We start from the raw sequence: 17,232 nt of genomic DNA, 5'->3' as shown, positions 1-17,232 counted from the left end.
ATAAACGAAAAGGTTACTGAGAATATAGAATCCCTAAGGACAGAAATGAGAGCGAATCTGACAGAAATTAAAAATTCTATGAGCCAAATGCAGGCAAAACTAGAGGCTCTGACAGCCAGGGTCGCAGAAGCAGAGGAAAGGGTTAGTGAATTGGAGGATGGGTTAATAGAGGAAAAAATGAAAATAGAAGATGGTCTTAAAAAAATCCACGCCCACGAATGTAGGTTACGGGAGATTACTGACTCAATGAAACGATCCAATGTTAGAATCATCGGCATCCCCGAGGGGGTGGAGAAAAACAGAGGTCTAGAAGAGATATTTGAACAAATTGTAGCTGAAAACTTCCCTAATCTAGCAAGGGAAACAAACATTCGTGTCCAAGAGGCAGAGAGGACCCCTCCCAAGCTCAACCACGACAAACCTACACCACGTCACGTCATAGTGCAATTCGCAAATATTAGATGCAAGGATACAGTATTGAAAGCGGCCAGGGCAAAGACATTTCTCACGTACCAAGGCAAAAGCATCAGAATTACGTCAGACCTGTCTACACAGACCTGGAATGAGAGAAAGGGTTGGGGGAGCATATTTAAAGCTCTTTCAGAGAAAAACATGCAGCCAAGGATCCTTTATCCAGCAAGGCTGTCATTCAGAATTGATGGAGAAATAAAGACATTTCAGAATCGCCAGTCACTAACCAATTTTGTAACTACGAAACCAGCCCTACAGGAGATATTACGGGGGGTTCTATAAAAGTAAAAAGGCCCCAAGAGTGATACAGAACAGAAAGTCACAGCCAATACAAAAAAAAAAGACTTTACTGGCAACATGGCAACATTAAAATCATATCTATCAGTAATCAGTCTTAATGTAAATGGTTTGAACCATCCCATAAAACGCCACAGGGTTGCAGATTGGATAAAAAGAAATGACCCATCCATTTGCTGTCTACAAGAGACTCATTTCAAACCCAAAGATGCATTCAGACTGAGAGTAAGGGGATGGAGTACCATCTTTCACGCAAATGGACCTCAAAAGAAAGCTGGGGTAGCAATTCTCATATCAGATAAATTGGATTTTAAACTACAGACTATAGTCAGAGACGCAGAAGGGCACTATATTATTCTTAAGGGAAGTATTCAACAAGTGGATATGACAATTATAAATATATATGCCCCCAACAGGGGAGCAGCAAGATACACAAGCCAACTCTTATCCAGAATAAAGAGACATATAAATGAAAATACATTAATAGTAGGGGACCTCAACACTCCACTATCAGAAATAGACAGAACACCCTGGCAAAAACTAAGCAAAGAATCAAAGGCTTTGAATGCCATACTCGACGAGTTGGACCTCATAGATATCTATAGAACACTACACCCCAGAACCAAAGAATACTCATTCTATTCTAATGCCCATGGAACATTCTCAAGAATAGACCATGTTCTGGGACACAAAACAGGTCTCAACCGATACCAAAAGATTGAAATTATCCCCTGCATATTCTCAGACCACAACGCTCTGAAATTGGAACTCAACCACAAGGAAAAATTTGGAAGAAACTCAAACACTTGGAGACTAAGAACCATCCTGCTCAGGAATGACTCGATAAACCAGGAAATCAAAAATCAAATTAAACAATTTATGGAGACCAATGAGAATGAAAATACAACAGTCCAAAACCTATGGGATACTGCAAAGGCAGTCCTAAGGGGGAAATACATAGCCATCCAAGCCTCACTCAAAAAAATAGAAAAATCTAAAATGCAGTTTTTATATTCTCACCTCAAGAAGCTGGAACAGCAACAGAGGGACAGGCCTAATCCACGCACGAGGAAGCAGTTGACCAAAATTAGAGCTGAAATCAATCAAGCAGAAACCAGAAGTACAGTAGAGCAGATCAACAGGACTAGAAGCTGGTTCTTTGAGAGAATCAATAAAATTGACAGACCACTGGCAAGACTTATCCAAAAGAAAAGAGAAAGGACCCAGATTATTAAAATTATGAATGAAAAAGGAGAGGTCACGACGAGCACCATTGAAATTGGAAGGATTATTAGAAATTTTTATCAACAGCTATATGCCAATAAACTAAGCAATCTGGAAGAGATGGAATCCTTCCTGGAAACCTATAAACTACCAAGATTGAAACCGGAAGAAATTGATTCCTTAAACAGGCCAATTAATTATGAAGAAATTGAGTCAGTGATAAAAAACCTTCCAAATAACAAAACTCCAGGCCCGGACGGTTTTCCTGGGGAATTCTACCAAACATTCAAAGAAGAAATAATACCTATTCTCCTAAAGCTATTTCAAAAAATAGAAACAGAAGGAAAGCTACCAAACTCATTCTATGAGGCCAATATTACCTTGATCCCCAAACCAGGCAAAGACCCCCTCAAAAAGGAGAATTACAGACCGATTTCCCTAATGAATATGGACGCCAAAATCCTCAACAAGATACTTGCTAATAGAATCCAACAGTACATTAAAAGGATTATCCATCACGATCAAGTGGGATTCATACCTGGGATGCAAGCGTGGTTCAATATTCGCAAATCAATCAGCGTGATACATCATATCAACAAGAAAAGACTCAGGAACCATATGATCCTCTCAATCGATGCCGAAAAAGCATTTGACAAAATACAGCATCCTTTCCTGATTAAAACCCTTCAGAGTGTAGGAATAGAAGGTACATTTCTCAATCTCATAAAAGCCATCTATGAAAAGCCTACTGCAAATATTATTCTCAATGGAGAAAAGCTGGAAGCCTTTCCCTTAAGATCAGGAACTCGACAAGGATGCCCACTCTCGCCACTATTATTCAACATAGTACTAGAAGTCCTTGCAACAGCAATCAGACGACAAAAAGGGATCAAAGGTATTCAAATTGGCAAAGAAGAAGTCAAAATGTCTCTCTTTGCAGATGACATGATACTCTATATGGAAAACCCAAAAGAAGCCACTCCCAAATTATTAGAAGTTATAGAGCAATTCAGTAATGTGGCGGGATACAAAATAAATGCTCAGAAATCAGTTGCATTTCTATACACGAATAACGAGACCGAAGAAAGAGAAATTAGGGAATCCATCCCATTTACAATAGCACCAAAAACCATACGTTACCTTGGAATTAACTTAACCAGAGACGTAAAGGACCTATATTCTAGAAACTATAAATCACTCTTGAAAGACATTGAGGAAGACATAAAAAGATGGAAAGATATTCCATGCTCATGGATCGGAAGAATTAACATAGTTAAAATGTCCATGCTACCCAGAGCAATCTACACTTTCAATGCTATCCCGATCAAAATACCAAGGACATTTTTCAAAGAACTGGAACAAACAGTCCTTAAATTTGTATGGAAACAGAAAAGGCCCCGAATCTCCAAGGAACTGTTGAAAAGGAAAAACAAAGCTGGGGGCATCACAATGCCGGATTTCGAGCTGTACTACAAAGCTGTGATCACAAAGACAGCATGGTACTGGCACAAAAACAGACACATAGACCAATGGAACAGAATAGAGAGCCCAGAAATGGACCCTCGGCTCTTTGGGCAACTAATATTTGATAAAGCAGGAAAAAACTTCCGGTGGGAAAAAGACAGTCTCTTCAATAAATGGTGCTGGGAAAATTGGACAGCTACATGCAAAAGAATGAAACTTGACCACTATCTCACACCATACACAAAAATAAACTCCAAATGGATGAAAGACCTCAATGTGAGACAGGAATCTATCAAAATTCTAGAGGAGAACATAGGCAACAACCTCTACGACATCGGCCAAAGCAACCTTTTTCATGATACATCCCCAAAGGCAAGGGAAACAAAAGATAAAATGAATTTATGGGACTTCATCAAGATTAAAAGTTTCTGCACAGCCAAGGAAACAGTCAGAAAAACTAAGAGGCAGCCCACGGAATGGGAGAATATATTTGCAAATGACACTACAGATAAAGGACTGGTATCCAAGATCTACAAAGAACTTCTCAAACTCAATACACGAGAAACAAATAAACAAATCAAAAAATGGGCAGAAGATATGAACAGACACTTTTCCAATGAAGACATACAAATGGCTAACAGACACATGAAAAAATGTTCAAAATCATTAGCCATCAAGGAAATTCAAATCAAAACCACACTGAGATACCACCTTACGCCAGTTAGAATGGCAAAAATAGACAAGGCAAGAAACAACAATTGTTGGAGAGGATGTGGAGAAAGGGGATCCCTCCTACATTGCTGGTGGGAATGCAAGTTGGTACAGCCACTCTGGAAAACAGTGTGGAGGTCCCTTAAAAAGTTAAAAATTGAGCTACCCTATGATCCAGCCATTGCACTACTGGGTATTTACCCCAAAGATACAGACGTAGTGAAGAGAAGGGCCATATGCACCCCAATGTTCATAGCAGCAATGTCCACAATAGCTAAATCGTGGAAGGAGCCGAGATGCCCTTCAACAGATGACTGGATTAAGAAGTTGTGGTCCATATATACAATGGAATATTACTCAGCTATCAGAAAGAACGAGTTCTCAACATTTGCTACAACATGGACAGCACTAGAGGAGATAATGCTAAGTGAAATAAGTCAAGCAGAGAAAGACAACTATCATATGATTTCTCTCATCTATGGAACATAAGAACTAGGATGATCAGTAGGGGAAGAAAGGGATAAAGAAGGGGGGGGTAATCAGAAGGGGGAATGAAACATTAGAGACTATGGACTATGAGAAACAAACTGAGGACTTCAGAGGGGAGGGGGGTGGGGGAATGGGATAGACCGGTGATGGGTAGTAAGGAGGGCACGTATTGCATGGTGCACTGGGTGTTATACACAACTAATGAATCATCGAGCCTTACATCGGAAACCGGGGATGTACTGTATGGTGACTAACATAATACAATAAAAAATCATTAAAAAAAAATAAATAAATAAATAAATTAAAAAAAAAAAAAAAAAAGAAATTCTGACATATGGCACAACATGAATGAACCTTTAAAACATTATGCTAAGTGAAAGAAGTGAGACACAGAAGGACAAATATTGTATGACTCCACATATACGAGGTGCTTAGAATAGTCAAACTCATACAGACTGAAAGTAGAAAGGTGGTTACGAAACGTGGGGAGGAAATAATGAAGAATTATTGTTTAATGGGCACAGAGTTTCAGTTTGGGATGATAAAAATTTTTGGAAATGGATAGTGTGATGGTTGCACAGCAACGTGAGTGTACTTAATGCCACCGAATTGTATACTTAAAAATGGTTAAGATGACAAATTTTATGTTCTGCATATTTTACCACAATAAAAAAATGAGAACAGAAAGAGGTATGTCTTAATATTAGTCACTATTAATCTTAAACTATATATAATGTATTTTTTTATTTAAATTCAATTAGCCAACATAGAGTTCATCATTAGTTTCAGATGTAGTGTTCAATAATTCATCAGTTGTATATAACACCCAGTGCTCATCACATCACGTGCCCTCCTTCATTTAAAAGGACAGAATAGATTATGGAAAGTATAATGGCTGAAAGGCAGCCCCCCAAAAGATGTATCCATGTCCTAAGCCCCAGAACTTCTGAATGTGACCTTATTTGGGGGGAGAAAAAAAAGTCTTTGCAGATGTAATTAAGTCAAGGATCTTGAAAGGAGGGTATCACCCTGGATTATCCATGTGGTACCTAAAACCAATGACAAGTATCCTTTTAAGAGAAAGGCAGAGGAAAATTTGAGAAGGTAATGTGAAGATATAGGCAGAGATGGAATAATGCAGCTGTGATCCAAGGAATGTCAAGGATTGCCAGCAGCCACCAAAAGCTGGAAGAGGCACAGAATGGATTCTCCTCAGGAGGGAGTGCAACCCCATCAATACCTTGATTTCAGACTTCTGGCCTCCAAAATTGTGGCAGAATAAATTTCTGTTGTTTAAATTAAGCTACCAAATTTGTGGTAATTTGTTACAACAGCCCTAAGAATCTATTGTGGGGGTAAAAACATAAAATAAAAAGTAAGGAAGTAGGCCTTATAATCATAGAAGATGTCATTCAAGCCAAAACTTGGCTATGAAAACCAAGAGAAAAAGGATACCTGGGCTTCACCACTAAGCCACAGCAGTCCCTGGCCACATGATGTCCATGAACACGAGTGCTGAGGGCCAAGTGCTGAAGCCTCCTCCCACCCCACCTCCCCACCCCGCCCATCCAGGACAGGGCAGGAGTGAGGCTGGCCTACAGACTCCTGGCCCAGTGAATGGGGAATCTGGGCCAGCAAGTCCACAGGGTCAGACCACAGAGAAAGGCTGTACCCTGCTGTCTCAGGCTCTAAGAAAGAGGCTTTCATCCATGATGTTCCTACAAGTAAATATTAATTCTGTGAATTAATACCCACATATTCCCTCATCTACTCCCAGACAAAATAAAGATACTTGTCTTTTGCCCTACATATTAAATGCCTGTGAGGAATCTTCCAAGAGGCAGTGCATGCACACACGCACAGACAGGCCAGGTGTCTACCAAGCCATACACAGTAGGGAAAGGGAGATGGAAGATGTGTAAACATGCTGAGTGTGGTATTACTCAACTACCACCTCTACTCAAGCCCAGTCTTCCAGAATTTCTCAACCAAATCTTATCATTAATTGGGTAGGAAGGAGGTCATGGATTCAGTTTTATTTAATAAAAAATGGATAACTCAGTTTTCACTCCTTAGACATGGGAATAATGTCTTCTTTTTATACCTCATTATTTTTTTTTTTTAAAGAAATCTTGTTGGATTCGGAATACGCTTGGTTGTGAAAGGAGCAGCGCCATGTGATTTGAGATAGGGGAAATCTGTATGTTTTTTTAATATGAAGTATAAAGAGGAATTTTTTTTTTCTAATGTCTGTGTTTACTTTGCATGTACTGGAGCATTTATTTCACTTATTAAAATGCACTGTTTCCCCAAAAGGGATGGGGGTGAAGAGGCTAGATGGAAAAAAACAGCAAGGTTAAGGAGAAAGTTCATCAGGAAAGAAAGATAAGATCATTTTCAAAAACATTCATCAAAAATATCTTTTCCATGATGAAAATATCTATAGGGTTCTTTCCTTCATAAGTAAGTGATGTGAGGATATATACAGAGAGAGAGACAGACAGAGATCTTTTTTTACTGTAAAGGAACTCCTAATTTACTCTTAAACAGAGGCTGTCAAGCTATATATAAGTTGAATTTCCAGAAAACTGCCATTTACACGCCTCCAATTGTCTCCTTAAGTCACATTTGACATGAATCTTCCCAAAATATACAATGTATTTCTACATCTTATTTTTAAAAGGCAGTAAACATTCATATTATATTGTACAGAAGTAAAATTCCTAGTCTCATTTTTATTTTCTTTCCTTCGGTTGATGCCAAGCAATCACTGATCACAGTGCCAGCTATCTCAAACAGTCCTTAGTCTGACTCAAACACTTCTGTCCTTACCCCTTTCACCACGCCAGGCAATGTGTAGTCAAACACAAAAGCTTGTAAAACAAAAGAGAACAAAACAAAAATTGTATTTAAAAGAATCAATAGGGTTGGGGCGCCTGGGTGGCTCAGCTGGTTAAGCGTCTGCCTTTGGCTCAGGTCATGATCTCAGGGTCCTGGGATCGAGCCCCATGTGCGGTTCCCTGCTTAGCAGGGAGCCTGCTTCTCCTCTCTCTCTCTCTCGCTATCTCTGTCTCTCTCTCAAGTAAAGAAATAAAATCTAGGGTCTTAGTGATGTCTAAGAAACAACGTGTCTGGGTTTGATGGCAGGGTACAGGGATAGACATTTAGAAAAATGATACTATTCACTCATTTCCTGATTTTTTTTTTTTTTTGGTAATTTTATTTCCTACAGAGCTGAGAAAGAGACAGTTCTCCAAAAAAGTGTGTGGTTAACTGAATTCAAAATTGTATTTATATTTAACTGACTAAAACTAATCTGGTATCTCCATATTTTACCTTTTAAAATAAATTGGGTTTTGATAAAACTTGTTTCATTTAACATTTTGCACAGATTTATTTCCATTTGTCATTATTCATTAATCTATTTGTCGTTACTCCTTAATCTATTTTGATCTTCTAGCTGTATGTAAATTTATAAGCACATTTTCTTCCCTCTCCTGTTTACAAAGCTTTACATGTTTTAATGTGTATTTCATCATTGCCTTTTACTAGACAGATAATTATTACTCTCACTACAGCAAAGATAGAGTTTGCACACTCTACAAGTTTCTCCTAAAAAAAAAAAAGAGAGAGAGAGAGAAGGAAAGCTGTATAATAACTATAAAATTTAGTTTATCCCTTGGCATCAAACAAATCCAGTGTTTTTAATAGCTGTTTTTATTAGGAAATTCCTCCTTGGGGCGCCTGGGTGGCACAGCGGTTAAGCGTCTGCCTTCGGCTCAGGGCGTGATCCCGGCGTTATGGGATCGAGCCCCGCATCAGGCTCCTCGGCTATGAGCCTGCTTCTTCCTCTCCCACTCCCCCTGCTTGTGTTCCCTCTCTTGCTGGCTGTCTCTATCTCTGTAGAATAAATAAATAAAATCTTAAAAAAAAAAAAAAAAAGGAAATGCCTCCTTGAATATCTATATTTCAAATACCTCTTACTCTCTTTGAGGAATGATTAAAGAAAGTATCAATCTTTGATAAATGATAAACTAAAACAAACGACCTCAGCCTTAACGCTTTCAAAAGACCCATTTTCAATTCACTGCCAAATTTCAATTTAATCACTTTCATTTTCTAATGACACTCAAAAATATGTCCTACAAAAAGCTTAATCAGTGAAAACCACAATATTAATTTGTGACTATTTAGGCAGGAGAAACCCCATTCTAAATTATCCAAGCCTGATGCATCTCTTCTTGACCCTAATTCTTGCTGGCCTAAGCAAGCATAAGTCTGGAGCAGGCCTGGAGCCTGGGCATACTAAAAAGATGGTATATCTGAGAATATGACTAGGAAACCAACCCCTGGTTCACTCAGTCTAGGAGTCAGCTTCATTGTTCTGGGGTTGTTTCTATTACATACATCTAGAGGGCAGGCATAGTGAGAAGGGCTATAACCTTGTAACAATGGCCAAAGAGAATTTCAGGAGGACTAGGATGTAAAGCCTGGCGAAGCTGGCTCACCACATCCTAACTTAGCCTCCTGTTCCAGATAGCCATCAATATGCAGTAAATTATATAATACCTTTTACTTAAAAGAACTAGCATTCTTTGCCTCCATCTGTTGTACTGGTCTTTCCATCATGCCTATCTTCAGTCCACTTTGACAGCTTCGTAAACTATTGGTCATCTCATAAGCTACACAGCCCCCCCAAAAAAGGAGTGGAACATTAAAAAATTTACCATATTGGGGCACATGGGTGGCTCAGTTGGTTAAGCATTCGACTTTGATTTCAGCTCAGCTCATGATCTCAGGGTTATGAGCTGGAGCCCTGCCCTGGGCTCCATGCTGGGTGTAGAGCCTGCTAAGATTCCCTCTCTCTCTCTCTCTCCCTCTGCCCCTTTCCCCCTGCCAACTCAGGCATGCACACACTCTCTCTCTAAAAAAATGAAATAAAATTCGTCCATATTTCTTCCCACTGAAAAATTTGTTTGTATTTTAAATTAATAATTATAATTATGAGATTAAAATGTCTGCAGATCCATTTGCATACAGTTGACGTATAAACACAAAAGATATTTCTTTTTTGTCAAGGCAAGAAATGGACTAGCACAAGTTCATATCTCAGTTCTGCCACTTATAAGTTGTGTCATCTTAATAAAAAACATAAATATCCATTCCACCCAATCCACTCATTAAAATGGAGATTGTAATATTTATTTCACAGAGTGGTTAAAGTAAGAAAATTATTAATAAAAAAAGAAAACTTCACTATTTCACTCACTAATCAGACTTTCATATACTACCAGCTCTTTCATATCCTAATTACAACTTTACTGGCTCTCTAACCTCACTGAAAAGACTGAGATTCTGAAGTAATTGGTGGGGGGTACGGCTCTGGCACCAGCATTTTTTCCAAGCTCTCCAGGTAACTGCTATGCAGCAAGGGTGAAGAATGTCGTCTTGCTCCCTGATCTCTCCATTTCCTTACACCCTCTCCTCTCTTCACAGGCTATACCCCCTTGGTAACCACCTGAACAAGTCTCTCAACAGCATCCTTCAATGCCCTGTCACGCTGTCGTTCCAAGACACTCACTCATTAAACCCAAACTCTGAGGGCAAGGCTGTCATGCACTGCACCCTGCTGTCATGCGTGGCTAAAGCCAGGCTAGAGCAAAGAATCGCACTGGTGACAACACAATTCTCGCTCTTCAACTTGAGATGAGTCCTCAACAATCTCTTCTTCTCTCTTGGACAGCTCTTTCTTTTATCCTCCCAGCTCACCTCCCACCAAACTAATCTAAACCGTGGTGAAGCAGGAAATATTATTCATTTTATTAAAATTCCACCCTTGAATGCCTATCTTTTTAATATTCTCTATGACAAAATGAGAAATACACACAAAGCATTCGCCCTGCATACAGAAGAACAAGGATTATCTCCAGGAAAAGCACTTGTGTGACTGAATGGCAAGATAAACAAGCTCAAGTCTTTTTTCAAGGAACACCATTTTCACCTGAAGGAATAACCGACAGAAAAACTACAGTTATTCAGACTTGGGCATTTGAGTGACATTCTCTCAAAAATGAACCGAGTGAATCTGTCGTTTCAAGGAAAACTGTCATATTTGTTGCCGATGATAAAGTATGAGCTTTCAAGTGAAAATTCCAATTTTGGAAAACTTGTATCTGTCACACGATCTCAAGAGTTTCCCCATACTCACAGTTCACAAACATGAGAACGGGTAAATAATGATAACATAATTTAAATAGCAACTTAAAACCTTGCTGTGTTTGGAAATGCACAAGGCAACATTTGATAAACTGTCCAAAAAACTACAGGGCTAAGAACTGCCTATATACAAGTTGTGAGGAAAGAAAGAAATTTACTTAGGGGCGCCTGGGTGGCTCAGTGGGTTAAGCGTCTGACTCTTGATTTCCGCTCAGGTTATGATCTCACAGTCATGAGATGGAGCCCCACATTGGGCTCTGCGCTCAGCGCAGAATCTGCTTGAGCTTCTCTCCATCTCCCTCTGTCCCTTCCCCCTCTCGCTCTCTAAATAAATAAGTAAATTAAATATTTAAAAAAGAAATTTACTTAGGTGGTGGCGACCAAGGAAAGCTCTATATAGAAATAATATCTCACCTGAGACTTGAATGAGTAGGATTTAGACTGATAGAAAAAAGTGAGATAGATGACTGATTGACTCATAGATAGATAGATGGATAGATAGATAGATACATAGATACATAGAGATAAATAGAAAAAATTTTAAAGAAAAATACTATCTTCAAGTATATTTTTACTATTTCATATGTGTGAATTCAAACTGTCAAGTGCTACTTTAAGATCCTGGAAGTTGGGAACCATATACTACAATTCTTTACTACCTACTTGGGAGACTACCTCAGGGTCAAATTTAATATGTTGATCTATGTGGTTGGAAAAATAAGATCTACACACAAGGAGGAGGCAGAAGAGTAATAATCTAAATTCTGAGTTAAATCCGAGCTCTGGCATTTGGCTGAGATGCCTTGGATAATTCAGTTAACCTCACTAATTCAAACTCAAATACACCTAATTTGAGGATCACCTTAAAATATTTTAACTAAAAATACCAAAGATAAGTAATAATCAGAGAAGAAATGAGAGTTTGTGTTGCTGGTTTTATGTCGACCTTATGATTTTTCATGTAATTTTGCAAACAAACAATTCATGCCATTTTTATTTTTCACTTTAGCAAAAGTAATTTATATACACAAGGAAGATGATACTTATTATACACAACTGTATTACTCAGAATTTCTCTTTAAAGTGGCAGGCAGATTTTTAAATATTTTCAGTAGAGTACACTGTTACTTATATTACTGAAATTCAATCCACAATGGCATTGTATTATCAGAAATAATTCCAATTTATTCTTCTTCAGATGTTCCAAAATACTGCATTCTCTTTCCTCCCATCTATTTACTTCACACATTTCTCCAGTCGCCCTGACACCATTTTCTCTCCTACACACACACACACACACACACACACACACACACACACTACCATTCTCTTTCTCCCTTTCTGTCTCTCTTTCCTCTCTTCTCTCTTCATTCTTCTCTTTTCTTCTTGAGGTGGCTCCAGCCACTAGAGGGCAATAAGTTCACAAAGACAGATGTCCTTATCTATAACGAATTGAGATTCACACACTAAGAAACCTAAAAACTCTACCATCACAAACCCTGAAGCAGAGGCAATTAGACTTGAATATGCAAGGCACATACTTCAAACTAAAAAAATTCATCCTGGAAAAAGGAGTTCATAGAAGTATATAATAATGTTCAAAAAAGGAATTCTATTTTCTCACTAAGCACCAACTGAAGAAATAAGATTCATTTGCCTACATATATGTAGCAATGTTAGAAGTCAGGCTTTTTAAATATTAGCTTCTGATGAGAGAAGAAAAAAAGGAAAACAAAAACACAGAAAAGTGGAATTTGCAGAGTGGGTAGAAAAGTGAAAATTGATTTTTTCCAAGGCCTCCATGGCGACACTGAGAAAATGATGGATAAATTGAAGAATACAATGACTTTACCAATCCTTTAGTCTACTGAAAAGCAAGTGGAAATTTTACAGGTATATTTTTGGGGGAGGAAAACAGTGACTTCAAAGAGAAATATAGTCTTCACTTCTTTTCTCACAATTGAGGATGTGGTTCGAGGAAAAAAGTTAATATCACTAACCTCTGACATAATTTTACTATTTTTTGCACAGAACCTAAGTTCAAATCAACTTCTTTAATTTACTTTGCATTTATTTATTTACACTGACATTACAAAACTGCAACTTGTATAACATCAACGTTTTTAGCAAACCATCATTTTCTTACCCTCATGGGATGTATATCAGCATAAGGAGGTTTTCCTTCAGCCATTTCTATAGAAGTAATGCCAAGGGACCAGATGTCAGCCACACAGTTATAGCCTATTTCTTGAATTACCTCAGGAGCCATCCAAAACGGAGTTCCTATCACAGTATTGCGTTTTGCCATTGTATCCTGCAAAAACATTACACTGACATAAATACTACTACAAAAACACTAAGGGACTCTGTTTGCCAACATATTCATTACACTGCACAGTGAAACCCTCAAATACTACAGATTATATCAAAAATTGACTATTTTCCTACAATTTCAACTGACATGACATATTTAGGAATTCTGAATTCTGTAAAAAGCAAGAGTCCACAAGTAACTTATCTCCACCTTCATTAAAGATAGTCATTAAAAATAGTACTGTAACAATAAAAGCTACAGAAATGGATCAATGTAGCTTTCTTTTTTTTTAAGCATTTCAATGACAATATTTTTCTTCCTATTAAATGTCTCTTAAATCGTAAATAAAAATAATAGATAATACTGAAATTATGGCTCCCTCTCCCCAAGAACAAGATAGTTATGTATTTCTTCCCATCACCCCTCCAAAAAGTTATCAATGTTCAGTCACGATCAGACCTGGACATATAGGCCACAAGTGTTTCCAAAATTATTACACTTACTGTTAACTGACCAGCCACTCCAAAATCGGCCAATTTTGCATGTCCTTCTGTATTGAGGAGAATATTTCCAGCTTTTATATCTCTGTGTATTTTTCTCATAAAGTGCAAATATTCTAGTCCTTTCAAAGTAGATTTAAGAATAGTTGCAATTTCATCTTCTGTTAACTGGAAAGAAATATTTTTAAAACTAGATTGAAAAACCATGCTAGATAAACTCTTACAAAAGAGCACCGGTAACAAACACTTCTTTCTAGTGACCACTAAACCTGTAGGAAAAGGCTAAAAAGATAACAAACTGGGAGCTTCTTTTTCCTCACAAATATTCTTTGTCACTTTTATGATACATTTTACTGATGAAAAAAAATTTCAGTATTAAATTTCTCCTTTCTCTAAAATTATCAATGTCATTCCTAACGCATATAACCTATCCCAAGAATCAACACGACCCTAACAAATCACTATTTCCCATATCTTCTGATGCTGAGGTAGCGATATCACAGCTATCCGTCCTGAAAGTAAATTCAGACGTTCTTCCCTGTGATGTCACTAATTCTTGATGAAAATGAAAATCAACAGTTCTACACAAAGGAAAGGAAACAAGGGTGGCTTGCCAAGAGTCTTCTGCATGGAGTGATTATGCCCATACCACACTTCCTCTTCTAGCCAGGTCATCCTAACCCACCCAAATCCTGGACTGCTGGCCCTAAGAATGAGAACTCAAAAATAAAAATTCCAGAGAAAGACTAGGAAAATGGAAACACAAACAAAGGTTGTCAGGGGAAGGAAAAGGGGGGAGGAGGGAGAAAAGGCAGCCAAGGCAAGAAGGAAAGGAAACATTCTTAGTAGCTATGGCAATAGAGCCAGTGTTATCTGCACCAGCGGTTGTGCTAATCATTTTGCATCATTTATCCTTACGACAACCCTACAAGAGGATACTGTTATTACCACCATCTGACAAATGAGAAAGTTACTGCATAGAGGTTCAATAAATTCCTCTGGTCACGCACAAGATGGAACCAAGATGTGGGTTCCGTCTTGTTGTAATCTATGCTTCTAACCACTGTTCTATACTGCCTCTCTTGACCAACCTTGTTCAAGTGCCATCTATGAAAGCTTCTGTTTTAATTGAGAACACCCTCTTAGCTTTTAAATGTATCCAAGTGATATCAGAAGTTCGTAACAATAAATCTACTTTTGCTCTAAGCACAACGAGCAAATATAACCCAAAGGTAAGCTGATGGAAGGGGAAAGTTCCAATTTATATAAAGAGGACACTACTCTGTATGAGAAGGAAAAAAAAAAAATTCAAATACCCAACAATGGGATAATACAAAGACACAGTAGAAAATAAAAATATAAAAAATATGATACTACAAAGCTATAGTAATCAAAACAGTAAAATAGTATGGTACTGGTGTAAAAACAGACACATATATCAATGGAACAGAACAGAAAGCCCAGGAATAAACCTAAATGTTTACGGTCAATTAATCTACAACCAAGAACTCGAGAATATACAACGGGAAAGAGACAGTATTTTCAACAAATGGTACTGGGGGAACTGAACAGTTACATGCAAAAGAATGAAACTGGACCATTTTCTTAAATTACACACAAAAATAAACTCAAAATAGATTAAAGACCTAAATGTGAGACCTGAAACCATAAAATTACTGGAAGAAAACAGAGGCAGTAATTTCTTTGACATCAGCCATAGAAACATTTTCCTAGATATGTCTCCTCTGGCAAGGGAAACAAAAGCAAATTCAACTATTAGGACACATCAAAATAAAAAGCTTTTACACAGAAAAGGAGACATCAACAAAACAAAAAGGCAACCTGAGTGGGAAAAGGTATTTGCAAATGATATATCCAATAAAGGGTTAATATCCAAAATATATAAAGAACTTATAAACTCAACACACACACAAAACAAATGATCCAATTAAAAATGGGCAGCACAGCTGAATAGACATTTTCCCAAAGACATACAGATGGCCAAAAGACACATGAAAAGATGCTCAACATCATTCATCATCAAGGAAATTCAAATTAAAACCACAATGAGACATCACTTTATACCTGTCAGAATGGCTAAAATCAAAAACACAAGAAATAACAAGTGTTGGTAATGATGTGAAGTAAAAGGAACCCTCATACACTGTTGGGGGGAATGCAAATTGGTGCAGCCACTGTGAAAAATCATATGGAGGGTCTTCAAAAAAATTATAAATAGAATTACCATATGATACAGTAATTCCATTACTGGGTATTTACCCAAAGAAAATGAAAACGCTAATTCAAAAAGATATATGAAGCCCTATGTTTATTGCAGCATCAAGTATCCATTCATCTACATGTTCACACACACAAACATACAGGAATATTATTCAGCCATAAAAAAGAATGAAATCTTTGCAACTGCAACAACATAGATGGACCTAAAGGGTATAATGCTAAGTGAAATAAGTCAGTTAGAGAAAGAAAACAACATATGATTTTACTCATGCATGGAATTTAAGAAACAAATGAACAGGCAAAGAAAAAAAGAGACAAACAAACCAGACTCTTAAATATAGAGAACAAACTGGTGGTTGTTAGAGGGGAGGTGGATTGGGGGGGGATGGGTGAAACAGATAAAGGGGATTAAGAGTACACTTATCTTGATCACCGAGAAATGTACAGAATTGTTGAATCATTATATTGCACACGTGAAACTGATATAACACTGTATGTTAATTATACTTGAATAATTATTCATATATATTTATACACACACACATATATAAGTACTATGAAGGGGCACCTGGGTGGCACAGTTGGTTGAGTGTCCAACTTTTGGTTTCAGCTCAGGTCGTGATCTCATGGGCATGAGATGGAGCCCTGAATCAGGCTCCGTACTCAGCATGGAGTCTGCTTAAGACTCTCTCCCACCCTGTCCCCCTCTGCATGTGCGCTGCCTCTAAAATCAATCTTTAAACAAACAAAAAACTGCTTTGAGACTGTAGAATGTGAAAGTAACTACTGGAAGACGTTTGTTTCAACTGCTGCCAATGCCACAGTGGTTCATGTCTCATTAAGAAACAACTTCAGGACAACTGCATATTCACATGCAAAAAAAAAAAAATGAAGTTGGACCCCTACCTCACACCATACATAAAAATTTACTCAAAATAGGTCAAGAACTTAAGTATGAGTTAAAACCATAAAACCATATGGGTAAATCTTCATGACTGTTGGTTTAGCAATGGATCATTAAGTACAATATCAAAAGTAAAGAAATAAGAGGAAAAATGATAGACTTCATCAAAATTAAAAATTTTGTTCATTAAAGAATATTATTAAGAAAGTGAAATGACAACCTACAAAATGGGAGAAAATATTTGCAAATCACACATCTGATAAGGGTCTAGTGTCCAGAATATATAAATAACTCTTACAGCTCAACAACAAAAAAACAACCCAATTTAAACATGGGCAAAGAACTTAAACAGGCATTTCTCAAAAAGGATATATAAATGGCCATATATGAAAAGACATGTT

General features: G+C 37.6%; 1 protein-coding gene across 2 annotated transcripts in view; it reads right to left on the bottom strand.

Moving 5' to 3' along the window:
* STK3 (serine/threonine kinase 3) overlaps positions 1–17,232 on the bottom strand; it is a 269,186-nt gene that overhangs the window by 172,830 nt on the left and 79,124 nt on the right. Inside the window, exons 5-6 of one of the 2 annotated variants that reach the window (XM_045805877.2) lie at positions 13,690–13,854; positions 13,019–13,186 (exon numbers count right to left, since the gene is read on the bottom strand). The exons of the other annotated variant lie outside the window; for it this stretch is intronic. Of the exons in view, the coding sequence (XP_045661833.2) occupies positions 13,019–13,186; positions 13,690–13,854 (333 nt within the window). The remainder of the gene's footprint in view (positions 1–13,018; positions 13,187–13,689; positions 13,855–17,232) is intronic. 2 annotated transcript variants of the gene reach the window in all.

Source organism: Ursus americanus, chromosome 9 (genome assembly GCF_024610735.1).
Source record: "Ursus americanus isolate L20-20 chromosome 9, mUrsAme1.1.p, whole genome shotgun sequence".
In the NCBI taxonomy this organism is placed as follows: Eukaryota; Metazoa; Chordata; class Mammalia; order Carnivora; family Ursidae; genus Ursus; species Ursus americanus.
Note: the sequence above shows the minus strand (reverse complement) of the source record. Positions and strands in the feature narration are given on the sequence as shown.